Source organism: Buteo buteo, chromosome 9 (assembly GCF_964188355.1).
Source record: "Buteo buteo chromosome 9, bButBut1.hap1.1, whole genome shotgun sequence".
Classification (NCBI taxonomy): Eukaryota; Metazoa; Chordata; class Aves; order Accipitriformes; family Accipitridae; genus Buteo; species Buteo buteo.
The window spans coordinates 5009395-5030769 of record NC_134179.1 but is presented as its reverse complement, the minus strand read 5'-3'; the positions used below and the strand labels follow the sequence as shown (position 1 = coordinate 5030769).

General features: G+C 39.7%; 1 protein-coding gene across 3 annotated transcripts in view; it reads left to right on the top strand.

Annotated features, from left to right (window-relative positions):
- ARHGEF12 (Rho guanine nucleotide exchange factor 12) overlaps positions 1–20587 on the top strand; it is a 75559-nt gene extending 54972 nt beyond the window's left edge. For all 3 annotated transcript variants that reach the window (XM_075035025.1, XM_075035024.1, XM_075035026.1), the window contains 15 exons: positions 167–252; positions 1727–1852; positions 2662–2776; positions 5399–5499; positions 5755–5832; positions 7390–7465; positions 7876–8043; positions 8559–8646; positions 9571–9657; positions 9810–9886; positions 10266–10493; positions 12352–12837; positions 14456–14769; positions 15556–15628; positions 16247–20587. In XM_075035025.1, coding sequence (XP_074891126.1) covers positions 167–252; positions 1727–1852; positions 2662–2776; positions 5399–5499; positions 5755–5832; positions 7390–7465; positions 7876–8043; positions 8559–8646; positions 9571–9657; positions 9810–9886; positions 10266–10493; positions 12352–12837; positions 14456–14769; positions 15556–15628; positions 16247–16257 — 2114 coding nt within the window. In that variant the 3' untranslated portion in view covers positions 16258–20587. The remainder of the gene's footprint in view (positions 1–166; positions 253–1726; positions 1853–2661; positions 2777–5398; positions 5500–5754; positions 5833–7389; positions 7466–7875; positions 8044–8558; positions 8647–9570; positions 9658–9809; positions 9887–10265; positions 10494–12351; positions 12838–14455; positions 14770–15555; positions 15629–16246) is intronic.
- Positions 20588–21375: the final 788 nt, after the last annotated feature.

Below are 21375 nucleotides of genomic sequence, written 5' to 3'. Positions count from 1 at the left end.
GATATTCTGCTGAATTTATTATGTTGCAGGACACTTTTTTTTTAATTTAATTGAAATTATTGCAAATCTACTCTTTTCCTAAAGTAGCTTTTATTTTAAAATAAATGCTGAAAATTAAGCAAACAATTTGAGCAGTACTAATGAAATTTAATTTTTTTTTTTTAAGTTGCATTGAACGATCAGATGAAAGCTGTCCGAAAAAGGAACGAGAGTTTTGTTATTGGCCAAATTGGGGAAGACTTGCTTTCCTGGGTAAAATCCTTTTTTGCTTTCTTGTACTTGAAAATAATCTTTCATAGAATGACAAAGAGCCAGAGGTTAGTGAAGGTAATTCCCAGCTAATAGGAATTACTTCTAACTGAAGGTCTTTCTGTGGAGCCAACACAGAGCTAGAGAAGGAGGGTTGAAGGAAAGCAGGAAGAACTCATCGGATTTTAATTTGGATAAAGATAATGGTAATTTAAGGAAGAAAAAATAATTCTTATGATGTGTGGGTAGAGTAGAAAGGTAGTTTTGGAGACATAAAGGTGAGAGTAGGATTTTGAAAAATAAAATAGCACAATTTATTTCAGTAACACTGAAATATAAGTCTTGTGTTGCCTGTGGTGCAGTTAAAAGATAGTTAAAAATACTGGTTTCCAATCCTAGAATTTACGTGGCTGAACCTTTTTAAAATGTATAGCACTGTTGCAGGCTTCCTTTCTGAGTTCCAAATGACAGGAACAGGAGTGATGTAGATTCTTTAAAAAACTCCTAAATTCTCTCTTAGGAATCTCCCAGTTTGTTGTTTGTTTTCAAGCCTACTTAATTTAGGATTGAAGATTGATCTGCTTATTCTTTTCAGCTTGTCATGCAGAAGTCTCTTGTGGGGTTTTTTTTTTTATATATCCCACTGTTCATCTAGTATTCCAGAAAAAAAAGACAAAAATGAAAATCAGATGTGGCTGGTAAAGAAACACCTCCAACCCTTTCAGTTCTCCTGTGTGTTATGAAAAAGAAAGAAGAATACCTGCTAGAGCAAGCTAGACCTTAAGCTAATAGTTATATGCCCTTGCATAGTGTTCTGGCTAAGTGGCTAAAACAAAAAACTGCAGGATCTCATTCTCCAGAGTGAGTATTTTCAGGAGTTACTACGCTGCATCACAGACTGGCTAGCAGGAATGGGAAGAGTTGCAGTTGCGGTAACAGATTAACCATCTGTCATCTGCAGCACATTTCTCAGCCCTGCTCATGACTATCGTTTCCCCTAGCTGTGTTTTTCTAATACTTTTGTTTAGGGAATAAGATGTTATGTTATATTCTGGTGTTTAAGCATGGGTGCCCCTGAGAAACAAGATGACCTTTAGTCTTGGCTTTGCTGACCAACAGTCTGGTAAATAACCCCTTGTCGTTCATCTGAGTGCAGTTTTTTCTGCTGTCCTTATGGCTGACAGTGGAGACATGGCACTGTATTCTCCCTCTGAATCAGCAGTGCATTTATGGAAAGGATTGAATGTGCTAGGGCTGGAGACAGGAGAACTGTAGAGTTTGAGATGTAAAGGGGTTCCTCAGTAGACTGGGAAGACAAGGCCTTAAAAACAGGATGGAAATCACTTCTCATATTTTGCCAGTAATTTCTTTCTTCCCTGGCAAGACCAGTTCTGCTGCATGGCTATATATCTGTTGAAAATGGCACATGCTGAACTTGAGTCTACCTAAATTTGGCTCTCTTGGCTTTCTGGCACAGTTTAGTGGACCAGCAGAGGAGAAGCTGAAACACGCAACTGCCACTTTCTGCAGTAACCAGCCCTTTGCTCTAGAGGTCATCAAGTCACGCCAGAAGAAGGACTCTCGATTCCAGACTTTTGTGCAGGTGAATTTTATGCAAGGGTTTGAGCTGCCTGAGGATGTGGCTGGTGGCCAGCATAGCATAATGAATGGTTGTAGATAAAGTTATTATAATTAATGGCATCATGTTGTAACATTGTCTTCAGATTGGGATCATTTCCAATACTGTATTTATCTATGCTAATCATTTCTGGAGGAAGGAACGTTTAATTTTGGGGAACACAGAATGTCCTGATAGAATGCAGGAAAGCACATGCTGTCCCACGCAGGAGATGGCATCTAACCTGAGGTGGCTGTTTCCCAAGAGTGAATACTTTGTGGGGAAAACTGCGTATAGTAGTGCAATTTTGATGCATGCCATGGTGAGAAGACAGATGATGTACACCTATTCTGCCTGCCAGGAAAAGGGCTTGAATACATGTGGCATTTGGAGGAGAGAACATTATCTTCATTACCATAGGCTGGGAAGAACTCCAGTAATACAAGGGTTGAGGTTGTATTGAAAAATGTACTGCAGTTTTGCTATAGTGTGAAAGCCTAAACTAATGTCTTCCCTGTATGGCGGTGACTGAGATTGATTGGAGATGGTAGCAGGCCTCTGTGAAGTAATGAGGGAAGGAAGCCACTACTTTTGTGATGAGCCTTTCCTATATGTAATTGCAAATGGAGAGGGGATGTGTTGTCTGAATGATAGATCTTGGCATTTCTTGTCTTGTATTTAATTACTGGAAAGTGAAGTAATAGACGTTTATGTGATGAATAGATGTTACACATTCAGGTAATTATAGTCTTAATAAAAATGACAAACGTAGTTATTGTGCTGTTTAAATTTAGGATGCTGAGAGTAATCCACTGTGTCGCCGGTTGCAGCTGAAGGATATCATTCCCACAGAGATGCAGAGGTTGACTAAGTACCCCCTTCTGCTGGATAACATTGCTAAGTACACAGGTAAACCTTTCCTCTAGGGTTTGTGTATGCATCTCAGCAGGTTTACTAGGCAAATGTGATTTCAAAGCATATGTTGAAGAACAGTTCAATTTTATGGGTCACTATCTGTTTTCATTGTGACCTTGCTGCTGCCTTCCATATGGGAGGGCAGGTTAAAAAAAAAAAGATTAAAAAAAAAAAATTCAGTCTTTGTTTCTAAATTAACTTCATTTTCCTTCTTAGGGAGGGGAAAAAAAAATTCAATGTGAAATAAGTGAATGACAGTCATGACAGTCTGCATTGGGTTGTAGTGCATGTAGAGTGCAATATAATAATTTAAATATAGTTTTAAAAGTTGAGGGAGAGGAATGCTGAAATTTTGAAGATAAACCAAACCACTCTGCTTATGAAAGTTACTGGCAAAACAACATGATTAGCTATTTGTTTTTGAAGAAGGAAGCCAGGAATTCCTGACTGTCTCTTCTCCACCGTCCCAATTCCTAGCCTGTTTCTTAGTTTTATGCTATTACTGTTATTAATGGTTTTTAATTATTATGACAACCAAACAGAAGTGAAGAAAATATTTTGTTTACATCCTTATATTTATGATTGTGTAAGAGTATGTGATAATGTCAACAGCTAGAATTACATTCAGAAGAAAAAGCAACAGAGGAAAAGGAGCGGGTATCATATAACTTCCTTATTACATGCTCTTAGCAACCAAATCTTTAGGAACTTACTGAAGGGCAAGTTGCATTTGTGCTATTGCTTTGAATAGTCATTAGCATGCCTGTTCTTTCTGTAATTTTCTAGATACATTTAACTCATTTCTACAGTCTTGAACAAGGAAATAATGAGAAAGAACTCAATCACTAAAGATGATACTCTGTTTCAATAAATTGGTTTTCAATAATAATATGGTCTGAGAAACATTTTTTTTCTTGAATTCAGGACATTAAGATAGCTAAATCAAACTTGTAAGAAAAAACACATTTATGTGAATTCCAGTTTCCTTGTAGATGCATTTGAGAGAGAAAAAGAATAAGATCTTCAATAACAGAAATCCCTCATTGTCCATTACTAACATAAAAATGTAAAGAATGAAGAATCTAATAAAAACCTATCAAGTTATTCCATTGCTTAAACAAGCTTGGATATACATAGGGCATACTTCCGAGCAAGGAAGAAAAAAAGGAAAGTATTAGTATTATAGAACCTAAGCAAAAATCATGTAGTGTTAAGGCTTATGGCAAATCAACATGTTTCTTTAAGAAGAGAACAAAAAGCAGATAATGCAGAACAAATTGATTTTTTTTTTAAGGTCAAGGTTTTCTTGTTACCAACCAAGGGTGGTTTTGTTCTTTTTTTGTTGTGTTTTTTTTTTTTTTTAAATCAATCCTCAGTAGTATTTGTTCAAAATTCCCAATACCTGGGAAAAAAGTGCACTCACAGTGCAGTCTGATCTACACCCCTAAAGTCTGATATAAAACAAGCTTCATATAAAAATCTTGGATCTTACCAATATAATGTCAAGTAAACTTTGAAGCAGATTGAACTTGGAAAGAAATACTTTCCTACACAGTAGACACCAACAGAATCTTAATGTAGCCTTCCTTCCTCATCTGTTGAATCTCTAAAGCACTACAGAACATTTTCACGTTCTTGCAGAGGGTGGAGTTTAGCTAGGAGGTGATACACTGAAAGATATTTCCAGCATGACAGGCGAAAATGTGATTAATAATATCACAAAATGCCTTTTCAGGTTTACTAGCAGATACCTACTGCAGTGTAATTTCATTACTCATAAAAAATACACTGCATTTACAAGTTCACTCTAATCATAATTAGGAAAGTATGTGATACTCCATTATCCTTGATGTACTTGTTTATTTGCCTATTAACTAAATTCTTAATGTGGCTTGTGGTAGTGAGAACTGATGGGGTTCACCTGTGTCTGTGTATGATCAAGTGGCATTGGCTGGAAAGATAACTCTTGTTTGCTCTTGCTGTAATGGAAGACTGTTCTTTATAATCAGGCTGCATGAATGTAGCCAGAGATAATTTTTTCCTAAGTTGTTAAAATAAATACAGGCTATCTGGATGGAAAAAGTTATTATGTAACACACTTTTTTGATATTTTGTGTTATGTTTCTTTATCTGTTTCTCTGCCTTCCGAAATAAATAAATAAAAAGGATCGGAAGAAATGCAGAAGCCAGTAGTCAGTTGCCGAATCCTGGGATTTCAGCTAGCTGGCTGTGTGTTGATCTTAAATATGTGCCCCAAGACTCTCTTTGTACTACTGTGGAGTCTTAGTAAACTTTTTAGATTTCTCAGAGTACTTCTCAGATTGATGTTTGTGGAATGAATAGTTATCACAAGCCCCTCAAAAAAGGGAAAGTTACAAGACTGTGCTGTGTATGGTGATCATCAGAGGCTGGTGTCTTGTGCAGGGCGGAACGAATTATCTCCTGTCACAAATCTATTTTTGTCATTTCACCTTTGAAATGCAGTGCTTTTGTTGATAGGCTATTCTGCGAATTTAAGTTCTCTTTCTCAAATTCGAGGTCAGCAAACTGCACTAGATTTCTGACTTTTTCAACCTTTATTGGAAAGCATTATTACATTTCCTTTTTCTCTTGCAGAACTGCCTGAAGAGAAAGAGAAAGTGAAGAAAGCAGCAGATCATTGTCGTCAGATCCTTAACCATGTGAACCAGGCTGTCAAAGAGTCTGAGAACAAGCAGGTAGGAGGTGAAGAGAATGAGCATCAAGGGTTGGGGAGAAGAGAGTTGATGGGCATCAAGCTGTTTTAAGACACCTAGAGTCTCTGTACTAGTGACTTTATATTGTGGTTCAAGATGTTTTGTGGCACAAGTATTCCTGTGAGAGGTGGAATCCCGGGCATTTGGGAATGTGTGGAAGTATTCGTGACGGCCTGCACTCTGATGTTAGTGAGGTTTCGCTAATCAAAGTGACCACCTTCATTGCATTTTCTGCAGCATTTGGAAGATTATCAGCGTCGTCTCGACCTGTCCTACTTGAAGCAGTCTGAGGATCCCATGATGGATGAGTTCAGGGTGAGTGACAACATTAAAGCAATCTCTATGTAAATTGTGATTGCAACCCTGTTGTTCAGTTTGTGGCTCTTTCTACTACAGTCTTCTGATGTACAGTCAAGTGGTCTCTGGAGATAAGTATTTCTGTACAAAAATTAAAACAATTAGTCTCAGAAATTTGAGTTTTGCTACCTTACTGAAGATCTCTGTGGATGTAACAACTTGGTTCTGCACATAGTGTTGATGAATCTTGTAAGCTCTGTGAAACAAATCTTAATGGTCTGCAAGCTAATGCACTGTATCACATAAGAGATACCTGATGGATGATAAGTGCTATTATGGATATACATCTCACATGATCACATGTCTTAGTTGTTCTGTTGGAACTGGGGAGGCCTCAGAGAGTCACGAGGTGTAGTAATGAAGTTGGCTTTAAAAGAAGAACTTGTAAACAGGCTGATTTGTATAGGAGATCCACAGGTATAGCCAAATAAAGTGTTAAGTCTAGTGCTAAATATACTGTGTTTCATGGCCCCTGTAAATTCTTGCGGTTATGTTAGTGAACCTGGTTATTTGCTGTCCCCTGCTGTTAAATGGAATGGGCAACACCACATCCTTGGAGCAGGACTAACTTTATGAAATTTTCATGTTTCAAGTGAATTATGAGCTCCAATAGGCACTTGCAATGTGAAACAATTTTTTTCTTTCTCACGTGTTCCAAATAGGTAGCTTCTGCAAAAGGACTCTTTCCCCTTTGCTCCTGCATCTTTTCCTCATGATTTGGTACTTTATCCCCAGTTCTTAATTTTAACACTATCTATGCCTGTGTGTTGTATAGATTCTCTGTTGTTTATTTATCACTCCCCTATCGGCCCCAAAGTCAGTGTGTATCCGAAAAATTTTTAAATGAAGACCTTTTTCTGTAAAACTGTGTCATGTATCCTTCCACAAATAAACTTGCAAGCATTTAGTTAGGAAATGAAGAACTTACTGGCAGTTATGAAATCTTGCTGTCATTGATTGTAGACTCTGAGACTTGGAAGGAATGACTTGTGAAAATTGTCACTTCTACTTGCCTGCAGATCTAAATGTCACAAGCACTGAAATGACTGAAGAATCCATTGACATTATAAAGTCCATCAGATCATTGGAATGATTTGTATGTCAGTATATCATTTGTAGGCACACTTGCAAATCGAGTGCTGAAGCATTAACCAATTGTAATGCTAGAACTGCAAACTTTATATGACACATTGGGAAAACTCCTCCTAGAAATCAGATGACATCCTAGTGCCTTAGTAGCTTGACTTAGTAGGAAAATTCTCTACCCTGTGACCCCTGGCATTTGCAAAAGAGCAGTGAAAGAGGAATAGTGATAACAAACACCTCTCACAAGATTTTAGTTTATAAGCATACCCTACTCCTGCTCCATGTTTCTTTTTCCAGACTGGGTTTAGCTGCTTATCTCCAAACTGGACAGCCTATCCTACCTTTCCCTCTGACATTCCCATGCTTTACCATTACTTGGTTCCGCAGAAATTTCATAGTGCTACTTTTTTTTCTTTCCCCTGGTGACAGAACTTGGATCTAACAAAGAGAAAAATGCTTCATGAAGGACCTCTAACTTGGAAGGTTAATCGTGACAAAACTATTGGTGAGTCCTGTTCCATCAACTGACTTAGTTGGGTTTGTGTGTGTTTGCTGAGAAGGAGAGTGAGAGAAAGCATTTCTGCAGTTTCCAATTATGATTCTTACTGCCACCTATAATAATGCCTGTGTGTTTCTCAGAGCTGATTAAATTATTCTTGTCAATTCTGAAATGTGCTGGAGTATCATTAAGGCCATGCAGGGACACAGCAGTCAGTCATGAGATGATCCAATTCCATCTGTAGCTTTCTGCTGTAGTTTTGATGAGGAAGATTTGCAAGCTTTGCCTAGAATGGCATACCACTGATTACTGCCTCTGCATGAGTAATCAAAAATGCAGTCTTTTTCTTTCTGCAGGGGTGTGATACAAAACTATGAATCTTTAACTCATTCTGGGTTCTTTTGCACTCTGTGCAGATCTCTACACTCTGCTTCTGGAGGACATTCTGGTGCTGTTGCAGAAACAAGATGATAAACTGGTACTGAAGTGTCACAGTAAAATCTTGGCATCGACAGCTGACAGTAAACACACCTTCAGTCCTATCATCAAATTGAACACTGTTCTGGTTCGTCAGGTAGCAACAGGTTAGTGTAACCAACTGAGAAAGCAAAAGGGGAAGCAAAAAATGAAGATTAGCTCAGTTGAGGACAGGTGTTTTTGTCTAGAGTTCCAGAGTAGAACATGGAAAAATGCGTAGGCTTAATTCTTGGTTGTCCAACACCTTGCTTTATATGTATGAGCTGTTTAACTTCTTTGCATCAGTAATAGGCATGGCTTGAGTTTTAAATAGGCTTCTAAATTAAAGTACTCTGATTGTATTAGATGAAAGGTACTCTAGAAATTATTAGGAGGAAAAAGAGGAGAAATAAACCTGTTTTAAAATGGTTTGGGCAGTAATGGCTCTTTTCTTTCAGGACTAATAGACAAATTTCCCGGATAGGGAAAGATTGATGTTTATATATTATAGCATTGGAGGGTTATCTCATGAACTCTTCTTTCATTGCTTCTGGTTAGGGTTATGCCCCATTTTAGGAATTTTCAGAAAGCTATTGTGGGACAAGGCCTCTAGTTAAATTCTTCCCTCCCTGTGTTGCTTCAGATAACAAAGCTTTCTTCGTCATCTCCATGTCAGAAAATGGCGCTCACATTTATGAACTGGTGGCACAGACTGTTTCAGAAAAGAATGTGTAAGTAATTGGTTCAGCTCCATATGCTGCTTGATTTGTTCTACTTGAGAGATCTTTTACATCTGCTTGCCTGTAGTAACTGTGCAGGTGTCCATGAATTACCTGAGTTCCTTCTCTGAGCTTAGCTGTTCTATGTAGGAAGTATCCAAGGATAGTTTCTCCCAACTTATAAAAAGCAGGGGGAGAGTGTATGCACATATGTTAGTGAGCACGCGTGTGTGTGTATATATACGCATATGTATTTAAAAAAACAGCTCATACATACACTCAATGCTTCTGTTGTTGCTTGTTGTCTGGCTCGCTCCAGACCCTTTTCTGACCTCAGAAATGCTCTTGTTTACCCTTGCAGTTTTGGTCTTATGTGACTGACTGCCAGATGAGTAACTGAAATAATTCTGCATCTTTGTGCAGAACCAGTTAGCTTTGCAGGCTTTGATACTAGCATCATAAGCACCCCAATGCATAAATTTGATTCCCTAGCTAAACACTTTTTTTCCTCTTTGGTAGAAATGCTTTTTTTCTGAAGTATAAGCAGGGCATAGACTTACTTGTGTGATACATAGCAACTGTTATAGTGTGTCATATATTAAACTCTTCAGTAATATGTGAAATGTTACTTAATGCTTTCATATATATTTATATATAAAATAACTGCCTTACCTGACAACTCCTGCTAAGGTCCTGTCATTAATTTACTTCTGCTGAATAGTATCCTAGTGAGGTGAGCATTATGCTGTGGTGCTTCACTTGTGGCTGCAAGGTATTACTGAGGAATTAACTGTCACAGAATTAATTAAATAAACAAATAAATTCTGTTGATAAGAAAAGCAGTAATAATATTAGCTGGATTTAAGAGGTGTTAAATAGAGAAGTATTCATTGTGCTTCACGTCTTGCATGTTTTTGTTTGATGTTTCTACTACAGATGGCAGGACCTTATAGCTCAGATGGCAGGGACTGTAAAAATGGGGAGTACCAGAAGAGTGATTCCATTACAGTCGGGACCTGGCGAGTAAGTAAAAGTAGCTGGAGGAAGGAGGACTGGTTTTTCTTTTTTCAGTATTCCTTTTTCTGCTCAAAGATTGCCAGTCAAAACATGGATTCTCGTGCGGCGATTCAGATAAATGTGACTAAAAGAATGTGTTCATTCTTTCCTCCCTGCAGAGAAGACCGTGAAGAAGAGGAGCAGCAGAAGCTCAAAGAGCAGCATGACATTCCTGCCAGTAGTCTACAAAGTCCAGGTAAAACAGCGGTCCAGGCAAATGGTATCAGTAGATTTGCTACATGGAGTGCAAATGTGCCAAGCCATATTCCTTGGGGCTTGGGGATCCTTTGGTAGCTTTGATGTTTTTCTGGAAAGGAATGATTTCTTTATAAGTCATGTAGAGAAGTGATACTGAAGCTCTTGGAAACCTACCTCTTACTATTTCCATCTGTTTTATAAATTGCTGGGAAAGATTCCTTTTTCCCCTGGAAAGAATTGGCCTTTTACCAAGCCCATGCTCAAGAGCTGTATTTTTTAGTGTTTTCACAGATTTCTGTGTGAAGCGGAATTTTCTGCAGTTTATCATTGTATTTGGCATAGTTGTTTAACCTGAATGTATGTTTTCTGTTTACTAGATAAAGATTTGGGCCTCGAATCTCCCTTAATACTGAATGCTCAGTCGTCTTCACCCATCATGTCTGAAAAATCCAAGGTAGAAAGTTTTCTTGTGTCAGAAAGACAGTTTGATAAAGTGCAGCAGGCAGACCTGACACTTAAAGATTCTTCTGCATGCTATGAACACACAACCACCAGTTTACCTTCGGTATCAGAAGGGCAGTGGGCATTGGATGCATTAAGGAACTGTAAGTATCTGTGGGCAGTGTCTGGTGGGATTTGATTTGGAGATGGGAATTGTTAGGTCAACCATCTAAATCAATGAGCTAAAATAAGATCTAAAGCCCATTTCTATTAAATATCAATTCTCTCTGTGCTGTAGATCACAGCATAGCTAAACAAAATGGATCAGACAGCAAGGAATTCTAAGTTCTGAATTCATATACTGGCCCTTTCTTTGGCTTTAGGCATCTCATTGTTTTTCTGTGGTTTTCCCATGTATAAAATGATGGTGGTAATGAATTGTTACTTGCTGTCCATGAAGTGCTTTGATGACAAAATTATACTGCAGAACTTTGTGCAGTGCTGTACAGTGCCATTGCTAGTCAGCATTTTTTTTAAAAGACAATGCAGTTAGCTTGTGGACTTACTTTCATAGCACTGGAGCAGAATAGGAGAGTTTGCATGAATTGCAGAATATGATTTTGCATATTTTTTTGTAAAATCCTGCAAACGAGATTGGATATATGTGAGCTTGGCAAAGTCTAGGTTCAGATTTTCTGAATACTTGGGAGGTGGTTGGATATAATTAGACCTACACTTGCGTGTGTTGAAAAGAAATTCTCCTGATAGACAGATTATTCTGTAAAATCGTTTATAGATGATTTTTAATTGCTTCCTCTGTTCTCTGGTATACGTCCTTTCAGAGGAAGAATGCAGGGCTATGCAACCTACTTGATCAGATCTAGCAATGCAATTCCTAAATATAACTTCCTAAAATTTGAATGAATTCATTAATCCATATATCTCTTCTTGGCAACTCCGAAAGGGACATGAAGTCCCTCAGCTGTACTTGGAGGGAATAGTCTGTATTGCTTCTCTGTGGGTCATTTGCTTTTACCCAAATGTGCAGAGCATTCATATCCTTGGCCCGAATTCCCTCTTCCATCTCTCTATACAAGTAATGACACTTCTTTGCAATCTAATAGTTTATCTTGGATCTTTTGATCCGTTTATGCTTCTCTTTATAGGATTCAAAGTCCTTTTCTAATTCTGAATGCTGTACAAATGTTCTTGGTACTTATTTTCAGAGACCAGTGATAAGATAGTCTTAGTCTGCAGGGTGTGTAAAGACAGTATTAGTGACCTAGCATCTCATGACTCTTCAGACTTAAAAGAGCAGCCCTCTAGCAGCAGCAGTGGGTCACTCACATTTTGACAAGAGCCTCCCACTTAGATGAGTGACTGTTTTGTTGTATGAAATCATAGCTTTTCTTGGGTGTTACATGAGCATTATATGGTGAGAATGAACAGTGTTCTTATGCTCTTGACAGTATTATATTTTTGTTTTGAACAATGTGTCCTTATTATGAAGTGTTTGCTTGGGATAATTTGAGAACTAAAGGAATGTGGGTTGAAGTTCAAACAAGCATAAATTTGCATGAAATTTTAGGGAAAATGTGTCTTCAATTTTTTTGATCTGTCATTTTAAAGTTGAGTGGAATATTCTCAATATGCTTGTTTCTCAGGTGGGAATCCCCTATTACAGCCATAGTTTTTAGTTCATGTAGGGGCATGGGTAAAACCCAGGCACTCACCTGCACTCCAGCTCACTTGCTGGATAGTTTCAGTAGATGATTTCTCTGTTTTTCCCTAAGCAAGATGGAACAAGTATCGACATGCTTGCTCTTGCTTGTAAGGTAAAATGTGGAGTAAAGCTTCAGACCTTATGTATTTATTTTATCCCTGTTTTTCCTACCAAGAGCAATGAGAAGTCTGGCTGCTATGATATATACCTTTTTGAAAGGATAGCCTTTATGTCTAGTTTAATCACTGTTAGGGAGGTTATGGTGCGTGAAGCCTTGTGAACGTTATCTCTACTTGCAGTGGGCTTGCTGAAACAATTGTTGGTACAGCAGCTTGGCTTTTCTGAGAAGGGGACCCTTGAAGACCGACAGCGCTTTCCCAGGTTTAGGACCATTTCTGAAGAAGCCCAAACAGAGAGTGGAAATGAACCCGGACTACAGCACTCTGCCAATAACAAATTTCACCAGCCTGGGACAGACAGAATGCTTCTGAGAACCGGAACTAATGAGTCCACAGCTAGTTATGGCCTCCGGACTTCAGCTGAATCGCCAGCTTCAGGGGATGCCATGCAGCTGATAGTGAGAGACCCCAGATCAAGTAGTAACTTAGCAATAGACCGCATGAGTATGAATCTGGAGATCTCAACCACAGAGCTGGAAGGGGTGGGTGTTGATGAAAGTGGGGAGCATTTTTTCGATGCTCGAGAAGCTCACAGTGATGAAAATCCATCTGAAGGTGAACTAATGGAAAGGAAGGAGGAAGAAGATGTGCAAATACGGATCTCAGGTGAGCTGAGATCATTCACCCATTGAATGATCGTCTGTCCAGATTCAGTATTAGAGACTTCCTCTCTTGTTTTTATAGTGTAGGACATTTAAAGTTAACTCTCAGACCTTGACAGTCATTTTAGCCCTGAAAAGGGCTGTGCAAACACATACCTACTGAATTCTCTATGGAAGAAGAAGTTGAAATACTGTGGTGTTAATACACTGTGACAGACTGTAATTACAGAGGCACCAGGTACAATGCAAGCTCTTGATTGTGGTTGCCGCTGGACCACTTTATCTCTCAACTGACCGTTGGGACCTGTAGGGAAAGCATTTTCCCTGAAGGCAAAGCACTTCCTTAGTCTGTACAGACAGAGCGCCCACAACTCATGCTATTTTGTAGATACTGTGTTGCTTTCCCCTGATGAAGCTTCAGAAAAGAAACTTAAGAGTTTAGCTTTGCGCTGTAATTGTCTCCTGTGACCTTACCCCAGTTTGAAGCTCTTAAAAGTTTATTATTTTTGTTATTTCTGTTATTATTACTACATATGGCATATTTGGCAGTTACCGGAGCAGCACCTTAAAGTATATCTATTCTAGCCTTCAAGAAGGTTGTACAGCTGTTAACTCAGCAGAAAACTAGCTCTAAGGCAGCAGCTGTGAGCACTTTCATGGGTCTTTGTGTGCTTTGTGTTTGGAAAGTGTGATTTTGATCAGCCAACATAGTGACACTGCACTAAATTTAGCACACAAGTTGAGGTTTATCTCAGGTGCAAGTTGTAGTGGAAGTAGCTACTAGTAAGTAGATTCTATATGACTATTAGTCTTGAAATCTCTTATCCATAAATATTCTATTATTTAAAAATTGGATTCTATCAATGTGGATAAGCCAATTTGTGACTGAATGCTGCCTTCCAACTACATATTGAAAATAATTTTTCTTTCCCTGAACTACTGAGACATTTTAAATTATTAAAACTGAGCCAACAACTTGAAGCATCTAATTTATTTGTCACCTCTTACGCTGTTTACTTTCTTAACTGTGCAGGGACATCAAAATTAGATTGGCCTGTTTTTAGTCAGTTCTGATTCCATATGCTAGCTTTGCTGTAATACTGTAGAGAAATTATTTAATATAATCCTATTGCTAGGTGCAGGTTGTGAATTTAATTGCTTTATCTTTTAACATAGCATCAGCAAGCTGAATTTTAAAGCTACCCCATCTAAAAGCATCCTCAGTACTGTAGCTAGTAAGTAGAGGTTAGAAATCTAGCAGTGTGATTTGTCAGGTACCATTAGTATAAGTGCAGGTTTTTCAGACATCATAATAGAAACACAGATTTTGGAAAAACAGGAAGGTAGGTGATTAGCTCATCTAATCATGTAATTCTCAAACTGCAGTCCAAAACCCAGGCATGATCTCTGAAGCCCAATTCAGAACCAAACTAGTCTGGTCTGATATAATCACTATTCTGTGTAGTGTTCACAAACGCTTTTTCTTACCCATTTTAAAATCTCTCAGGGGATGGGCCTCTTGCCACTTGTCTTTCTTAAAGTCTGCTTAAACTGTCTACAGTTCAGTGGTTCTTGGTGATTATTGAGCTGGAGGTGTTAGTAAAAAGCTGTTCTCTTAACAGGAAATTATTTGATTCTTGATGGATATGGAACAGTGCAGGAGAGCTCCACAGATGAGGAGGTATCATCTCTAGTTCTCCAGTGCACTGCAGGTGGCCGCACCTCTTTGGACTCTGCACAGCAGCAGCCGCTTTCCCCACGGGACACCCAGTCGGATGGAGGAAGCTCCCCGTTTGCTGAGGAGATGATGGCCTCGCGCTGGGGGGGAGTGGAAGAGTCCTGCTCATTCGTAGCAAGCCCTCACTTCTCTTTAGAGTCACGTGTGCAGATGATGCAGTACATTCAGAAGATAGAGGATGACCTTGAAAAGTTAAAGGTATAGTATGCTTCTATTTGCAGTATCAGCATTTTCATATTCCTTAGGTTTTCTTTTAGAAAAGAGCATGAAAATAATTTCGAGTGGGAAGAAAGGCAGCCATGCCTTTTTTTGTCTTTGGCTCTTATCTCTGCAAGCTTTTGCAGCAGAAACTTGGTGCTGTTTTGCTTGCATTAAGTTGCGGGTTACAAGAGGCAAGTAGTTCCGCTAGAGCTAGTGGGTATGTATATTGCTTTGATGTGAATTTGGAGAGATGCCTGAGGGGTGGGACAAAACTGATGCAAGTCTGCAACAGTAGAATTTTGAAGGGGCCGCTGGCCTAAGGAATATGAATATCTGACATAAAAAGACCTATCAAATCTGTTGCATACTGCTGCTAATATCAAATGAAGGCACTAAGTTGCAGTAGACTAATAACAAGGTTTTCAGCCTCACTATATTCAAAATGATTTTTTTTGTTTATGATGGGGATTCTCTATACATAATAGCCATTGCTGTAGAAGGTTTGTAGCATCTTGATATAAGACATGCTAATGTGTCAAGTCAGTAGCCAGCCTTTAATTTAACTGAAATCTGAAAAGAACGTACAATGTTGCATGCAAATGGAAGGCCTGATAAAGATGCTGATGAAGGAGTTGAGATCCGTTGTGGGTCACTGTGCAACATGGGTGATTCCAGTCCACTCACCTGTAGTGAAACTTCTCCTTTCCCGTTTGAAGCCCTCTTTGTGCACTTGGTAAATAGAGAAAGAGCCACTTGAGTTTTGGGGTTGTTTTTGTTTTTTAGGAGGTTGAGGAAGACTACACCATTCTCCGACGCCAAGGGCTGGCTGGATCAGCCTCCACAGGAGAGCACTCAGGTACACAACCAGACTGTCTATAATTGGTAGCATATACCATGTTAGCTTCAGACATTAAACGAAGAACACAAAGTCAATTATTAATGTTTCTCACACACACAAAAGGTTTCACCTACTTCAGCAGCTCGCTCAGGGCTGAGACCATGCTGATTCCAGGAAAGGTCAGTTGAATCCATTGAGACTCACGTGTGCAGAGGAGCTTGTTTCTTCCTCTGAAAAGGTTGTTTGCAAGCTGTCTTGCCCCTACCTGTCAAAGACCTACATCTCAGGATGTACAGCTTCTCTTTCAAAGAACGCTAGATTGATGTGAAGTCCCAAAGGAAGATTTTGGAACGTGTAAAATGATTACAATCTGTCTTTACTTTCTCTGGGGTGTCTCTAATGCTATGTAAAGTGGTTGCCATGGGTCCCTTTAAATTGGCCGTAGGCATCCTAGAGATTTAATTGCTGGAATTGCTAACAAAGGTCTTAAGGTTAAACGGGTGTGTGCTGTCTCTCATATAACACGCTTTCTCTGCTAGTACTAGTGTTCAGAAATGTTGGGCATTCATCTCTCATTGCACCCCCTGTCTCTCACCACCCCTTTTTTTTTTCCTCCCCCCCCCCCCTCCCCTTCAGACAAAAGCTAGTCAAGTTTTCAGGAATGGCTGAAGATTGGATGAAGAGTATCAGGACACAGCACCTGCTGTCTTCCTTGTGGACTCTGAGACAAGAGGGTTTGGACCATCCAAACATGAACCATACTCCAGCAAAGTGGGCATGGGGTGCTTTTCCTGTGGGGCATCTGCACTATCTTGTCAGTGAGGGAGTCTATTCTGCTCCTCTCCTTGCTACCAGAAATTCATTTTTCAGAACAGAAAAACCAAACCAAATGTACAGAGCTTTGGGTGTAGGATATAAAAATGTATTTAGACATTTAAAAAAAAAAAATCAATGTATTTATTTGACTTCATTCCGTGTATCAAAAGCACATTTTAATTTTTTAATCTGCCTTTTTTGTTCTATTTTAATTGGGTAGTGACAGTTCTAGCCCTCTGCATATAGTACACCCTGCTTGCCACTGCTCCTGAACCAAAGGTCAGGTCTGAGGGGAGAGGGCGTGCCTATGTGCAAGTGTATCTTTACTTCACTGGACTGGACTCTGCACTCCCTGCTGGCAATCAAACTGCCATGCGAAGAGCTACTTATGAAGGTGTTAGGATGATTTGTGGCTGGAACTATCTGTATTCAATGATTGCATGGGAACTGCTCATGTCACCACATGTGTAACAAGAATTCTCCATGCGCTAAATAGCCAGGCACTTGAGATGGGCAAATTTTCTTTTTCTCCTCTCCTATTAGGGGTCTCCTTTGTTGACATGCAAGATTAGGCTGGGAGAGGAGAAAGATAGGTTTAATTTTTTCTTCACTTTGTTGGCTTTGATCATTGTCTCCTTTGTAAAGAGATAAAAATACTTGGACCTGCAGCACTTTCGTAACTCTTCTCTGGATCAAAAAGAAAAAATGCAAACCCAGAAGTGTTTCAAAGATGTGGGGCAGATCTGCCCCTGATTCACTACTGAATGAATAAGGGCTGCCATTTGAGTTAGCCACAGGTACTGCTGATTATAGGGCCAGTAAGTTTTAGTACCTGAAAGTATGTCTTGCTGAGAGCTTGGGGTGGGTTTGGGGGTTTTTTTGGGGGGTGGGGTTGGGTTGGGTTTTGGGTTGGGTTGTTTGTTTTTTTTAACAGATTTGTGCCAATGTGTTCTCACTGAAACAGAGATGTGCAAAACAAAGAAGGCTGAAACAGCTCTTTAGTACTTCCTTAGGCCTGTTCTAATGGGTTTTGCTTTGACAGAATTCCTTCTAGTCTGGGAACAAGATGGTAAATATCAGGCTACCAGCAGAGCTAACACTGGACAGCCTAAGCTGTCCCTGGTATCACAGACACTGTGAATAGGACTGCTAGTGGAAAGCGTTTAAGGGACTCTCTTTCGCACCCTCTTCCCAAGTTTTAAACTATTTAATGAACCCAAACTGAACAGCATGCCCAACCTGTAAATCCCGTAAAGACGTCAGAACTGCTATAGCGTTGTTTGCATCACTGCGTGCATCATGAAGTACTGAGAATCTGTCTTTGGTCAGCATAAAGATCATAACCCCCTGCTCCTTTAAAACAAGTGTTTTCTCTTTAGCTACTGGCAAGAAATCAGATCTATCCTTTGCCTACTCATGTAGGAAAAGAACAGTTCTTGTTCTTCCCGTTAGAAATATGCAAGGGACAAGTTCATGTAAAGATTGGCAGAGGTTGAGCAGAAATTATTTTGGGCCTGATGTGAAAGTTGGAGCCATGAGCTCTTATAAAGTAGGGAGGAGTTTTTCCTGTTTTAAGAGTGGATTGCATAAAGTATCATTTTTCACCAGCGGAGCATTACACTGCCAAAAAAAGCCAAAGTGTTCTCTTCCAGGCTGGCAGGAGCTGCTTCTTCCTTGGGACCCACCAAGGCCTGTCCTGTTGCACCTGTATGAGTCTACTGTCAGTATTAGCTGAGCACTTCCATTCTTATGTGGGTGGGAACTCCCCTCCTCACCTTCAGCCATACGGTTCCTTTGGTTATAAACATCTAGACTTCCTTTGATAAGCCCCCAAACTAGAATGCTGCTTCATACTGATGTGGCATCTTTTACGTGATCCTGCCAGAAAAAGAACTGAGATAAAGCCAGACTTGGTGTTTAATGCCCTTTTCCCCTTAAATAAAAGGACCCCAACTCCTCTTCATCAGTTGGCATGATGTTTGCCGGGGTCTACGCACTCCAGAAAGGGGAGCAGCTATTATGACCTTAGCTGTCTAAAAGCTTTCCAGCAGGCTTCTGTGGTTGATTGAAAATTACCACTGAACTCTAATAGGGAGACCTCAGTCTGGCTTTTCAAGAGTATGCTGGAAGACCAGCAAAGATGGGACCTGTTAAGGCCTGGTTGCTTAATACTCCTTCCTTGTGACTAAAGGCAAAATCCTTGGTTCTCTGGTTTTCTCCAAGTTGCATGAATTTCAAGGCTCACGGTGAACAACATACTGCACAAGAAGCATATAGGTGTTCAGATGGGCCATGGGGGAACAGTCTGCCCCTTCTGCCTCTGACTTTCACCTTTGCATAAGCATTTTGTAGCATCATCCACCACTACATTGTTTCATCTCTAATAGATGTAGCAGCAGTGAAAAAGCTGGGAATGCCAGTTTTTAGGTGGCCAGGTCATCCTTACATTTCTGCCTCCAGAGCTGCTGGAGTGGAATCTTCCTCACCATCCCCTAATGCTACCTTGGACGTAATGCACTGGGAGGTCAGGTGCGGTTCTGTCCTGTCACCTCTCAAGATGTGTAAGGGGAAACGCTTTGTGCCAGGCTGACGGAGATGGCAGAGAAGCCTTTGTGCTAGATGAAATGGACAGTCTCCAGAGCAGGAGATTGCAGAGAGCTTTAAGGAATGTTAGAGAAGACCAACCTATTTGAACCCAGTTTTATGGGCAATATAAATGACACACTGTGCTCTGTCCTGTTTGTTTTTTGTTTCAGCTGGCCACTTTATGCTACATTGGTCATCCTTACAAATAGGGCATTAGTCCTCTAGAAAAATGATGGTGGGGTCAGGGATCTATTATCTTCTTAGAGCAGTAACCTGAAACAATAGGAGATTCTTTTTTCCTCTCTAGCACATCTACTGTATGGCAGACTTCAGGCCATGTCTCGCTGTGTGGAAGGAGCTGGAACGCAAATGCACTATTCAGGATTCTCACTTTTTTTCCCCCTTTAAGCCATAAGATACCCCTTTTTTAAATTTCAGTTTCTAGCGTAAGGAAGCGTTTTAATTTGCCCCTGGTTGGTGATTGATTGCATTCCCTTATTCAAACTGGAGAGCAGAGCAGGACAATGTTCTCTGGTTTGTTTGCCGCAGCCCCTCCTCCCCAGTGTTTTGGGTTTTTTTCTTCCCCAAATACAAGATGAGCAAGGGTTTCTTACCTTGGGAACAAAGATGTAGTATAGCAACCATTCTTGCATATCCTTCTGGGAAGTTATTTCTCTTCTGCTGTTACAGGATGTAGTTCATGGACGAGCAAAAAAGTGAGATGGCTACTTTCTGGAACAGGCACTTCCTTCTGCTGTAGAGGGGTAGAAGAGCAAATGCTAAGCTGGTGTTTGATCACTCTGGTTTCTTGAGCATACCTTGTCTGTAGGGAAGGGAGATTTCTTTAATATCCTGTAGGTGGAATCAGAAAGAAGGATGAGGAATGTAAACATCAGGAGCTAAGAAGTCTAGATGGTTTTGGTCAGCTTTCAGACAGCACTATGGCTATTTCCAGTGTTTTCATAAAACTTAGATATTCTGATTTACAGATAACTGTCCCTGTTATTAGAAGAGGGGTCTGATGCTTCTGCCAGTGACCCTTGATTATAATCGCAGTGCTTGATGGTATCTGGTATTGTTTTCTTACTCTGTTCCCCAAAGAAATCCCTTAATTCCCTCCCCTAAAGGTGCCAACTGACAAGCAGATGTACTGCAAAAGGGATACTGCAGCCAAAACACTGCTGTTTTATTTTGAATTAAGTCTTGTGGAGCTCTCTTCATACTAGAATATTTTTATTTTCTTTGTACAACATACAATCATGTACTCTTAACAGAGATTTACTTTAAAGAGAAGAAAAAAATCTGGAAGTATTCTTTAAAAAATACACAAAAATCTTTATTAATAATCCTGTATTTTTACTGATCATGTTTGAATGTCTAAAAAGACTTTATTGTTCTAATTATCCAGATGTATGTTTGTAAAATAGCTCTTTTATGACTTAGCTGATAAGGTTGTATGTTTCTGGAATTAAATATTGGTCACTTAAAAAAAGACTGTTTTCAGGATCTGGGAAATAGAAAATTTAAGCGTTTCAAATATCATTAAATAAGCTTAAAGTAAATAAGTTTTGTCTGCTGGATTTTTTGGGGGGGGTTGTCTTGTTTTAATTGCCTGGAGTGTTCGACAGGACAAACTGTCTTGATCGGCAAAGGAAGCTTTCATTTGGTACAAATGACCTTTCAGAGTCTGCTGCTGCTGTTGCAAATGTGGGACCCCAGTTCTCCCAGTTAACGCAATTCTTATTGATCAGTTGCTCTTCCTTGAGGAGAGAGCGAGGGCCTCCTGCCAGCAGCAGTGGAGATGCCCTCCTGTGCTGAGCTCTCCTGTGGGCACTGCCTGTGCCCAGCTGACTGGCAAAGTGAGAAAATTCTGCTTGCATCATCTGGTCAAGGTAAAAGGGTCCTGTAGTTCCAAGCCCTGTTTCCCCTCCTGTTGTGCTATCTCCTGCTAGTTTCAGAGGAAATGTTTGGGCCACCTGAGCAACTTTGGTTCTAATTGATGACCTCACTCTAACCGTCTGTATCTCATCCCCATCCTAACCTTGTGAATAAACTGCAAGAAATGCATGTTTCTGGACTCAGCAGTCTCTGCTTAAAGATCTGCTCATAGCAGTGTGTCTTCGAAGCTCTGTGCCCAAGATGATCTTTAAAGAATAAAAATACCCACAGGTGTAAAAAAAAAAAAAAAAAAAAAAAAAAAATCTACTGAATCTCAAGAGATTTTAATCAAGTCTTTCAAAATTCTGACATTGAAGACACCAGGTTCAGACTTTCACAGATGCTTATGTACCTTGACCAAATTTCTGCTGGTCAGAGTTAGTGAGTATCTAGTCTTATTCTAAAGTCAAACATGCCTCCTGAAA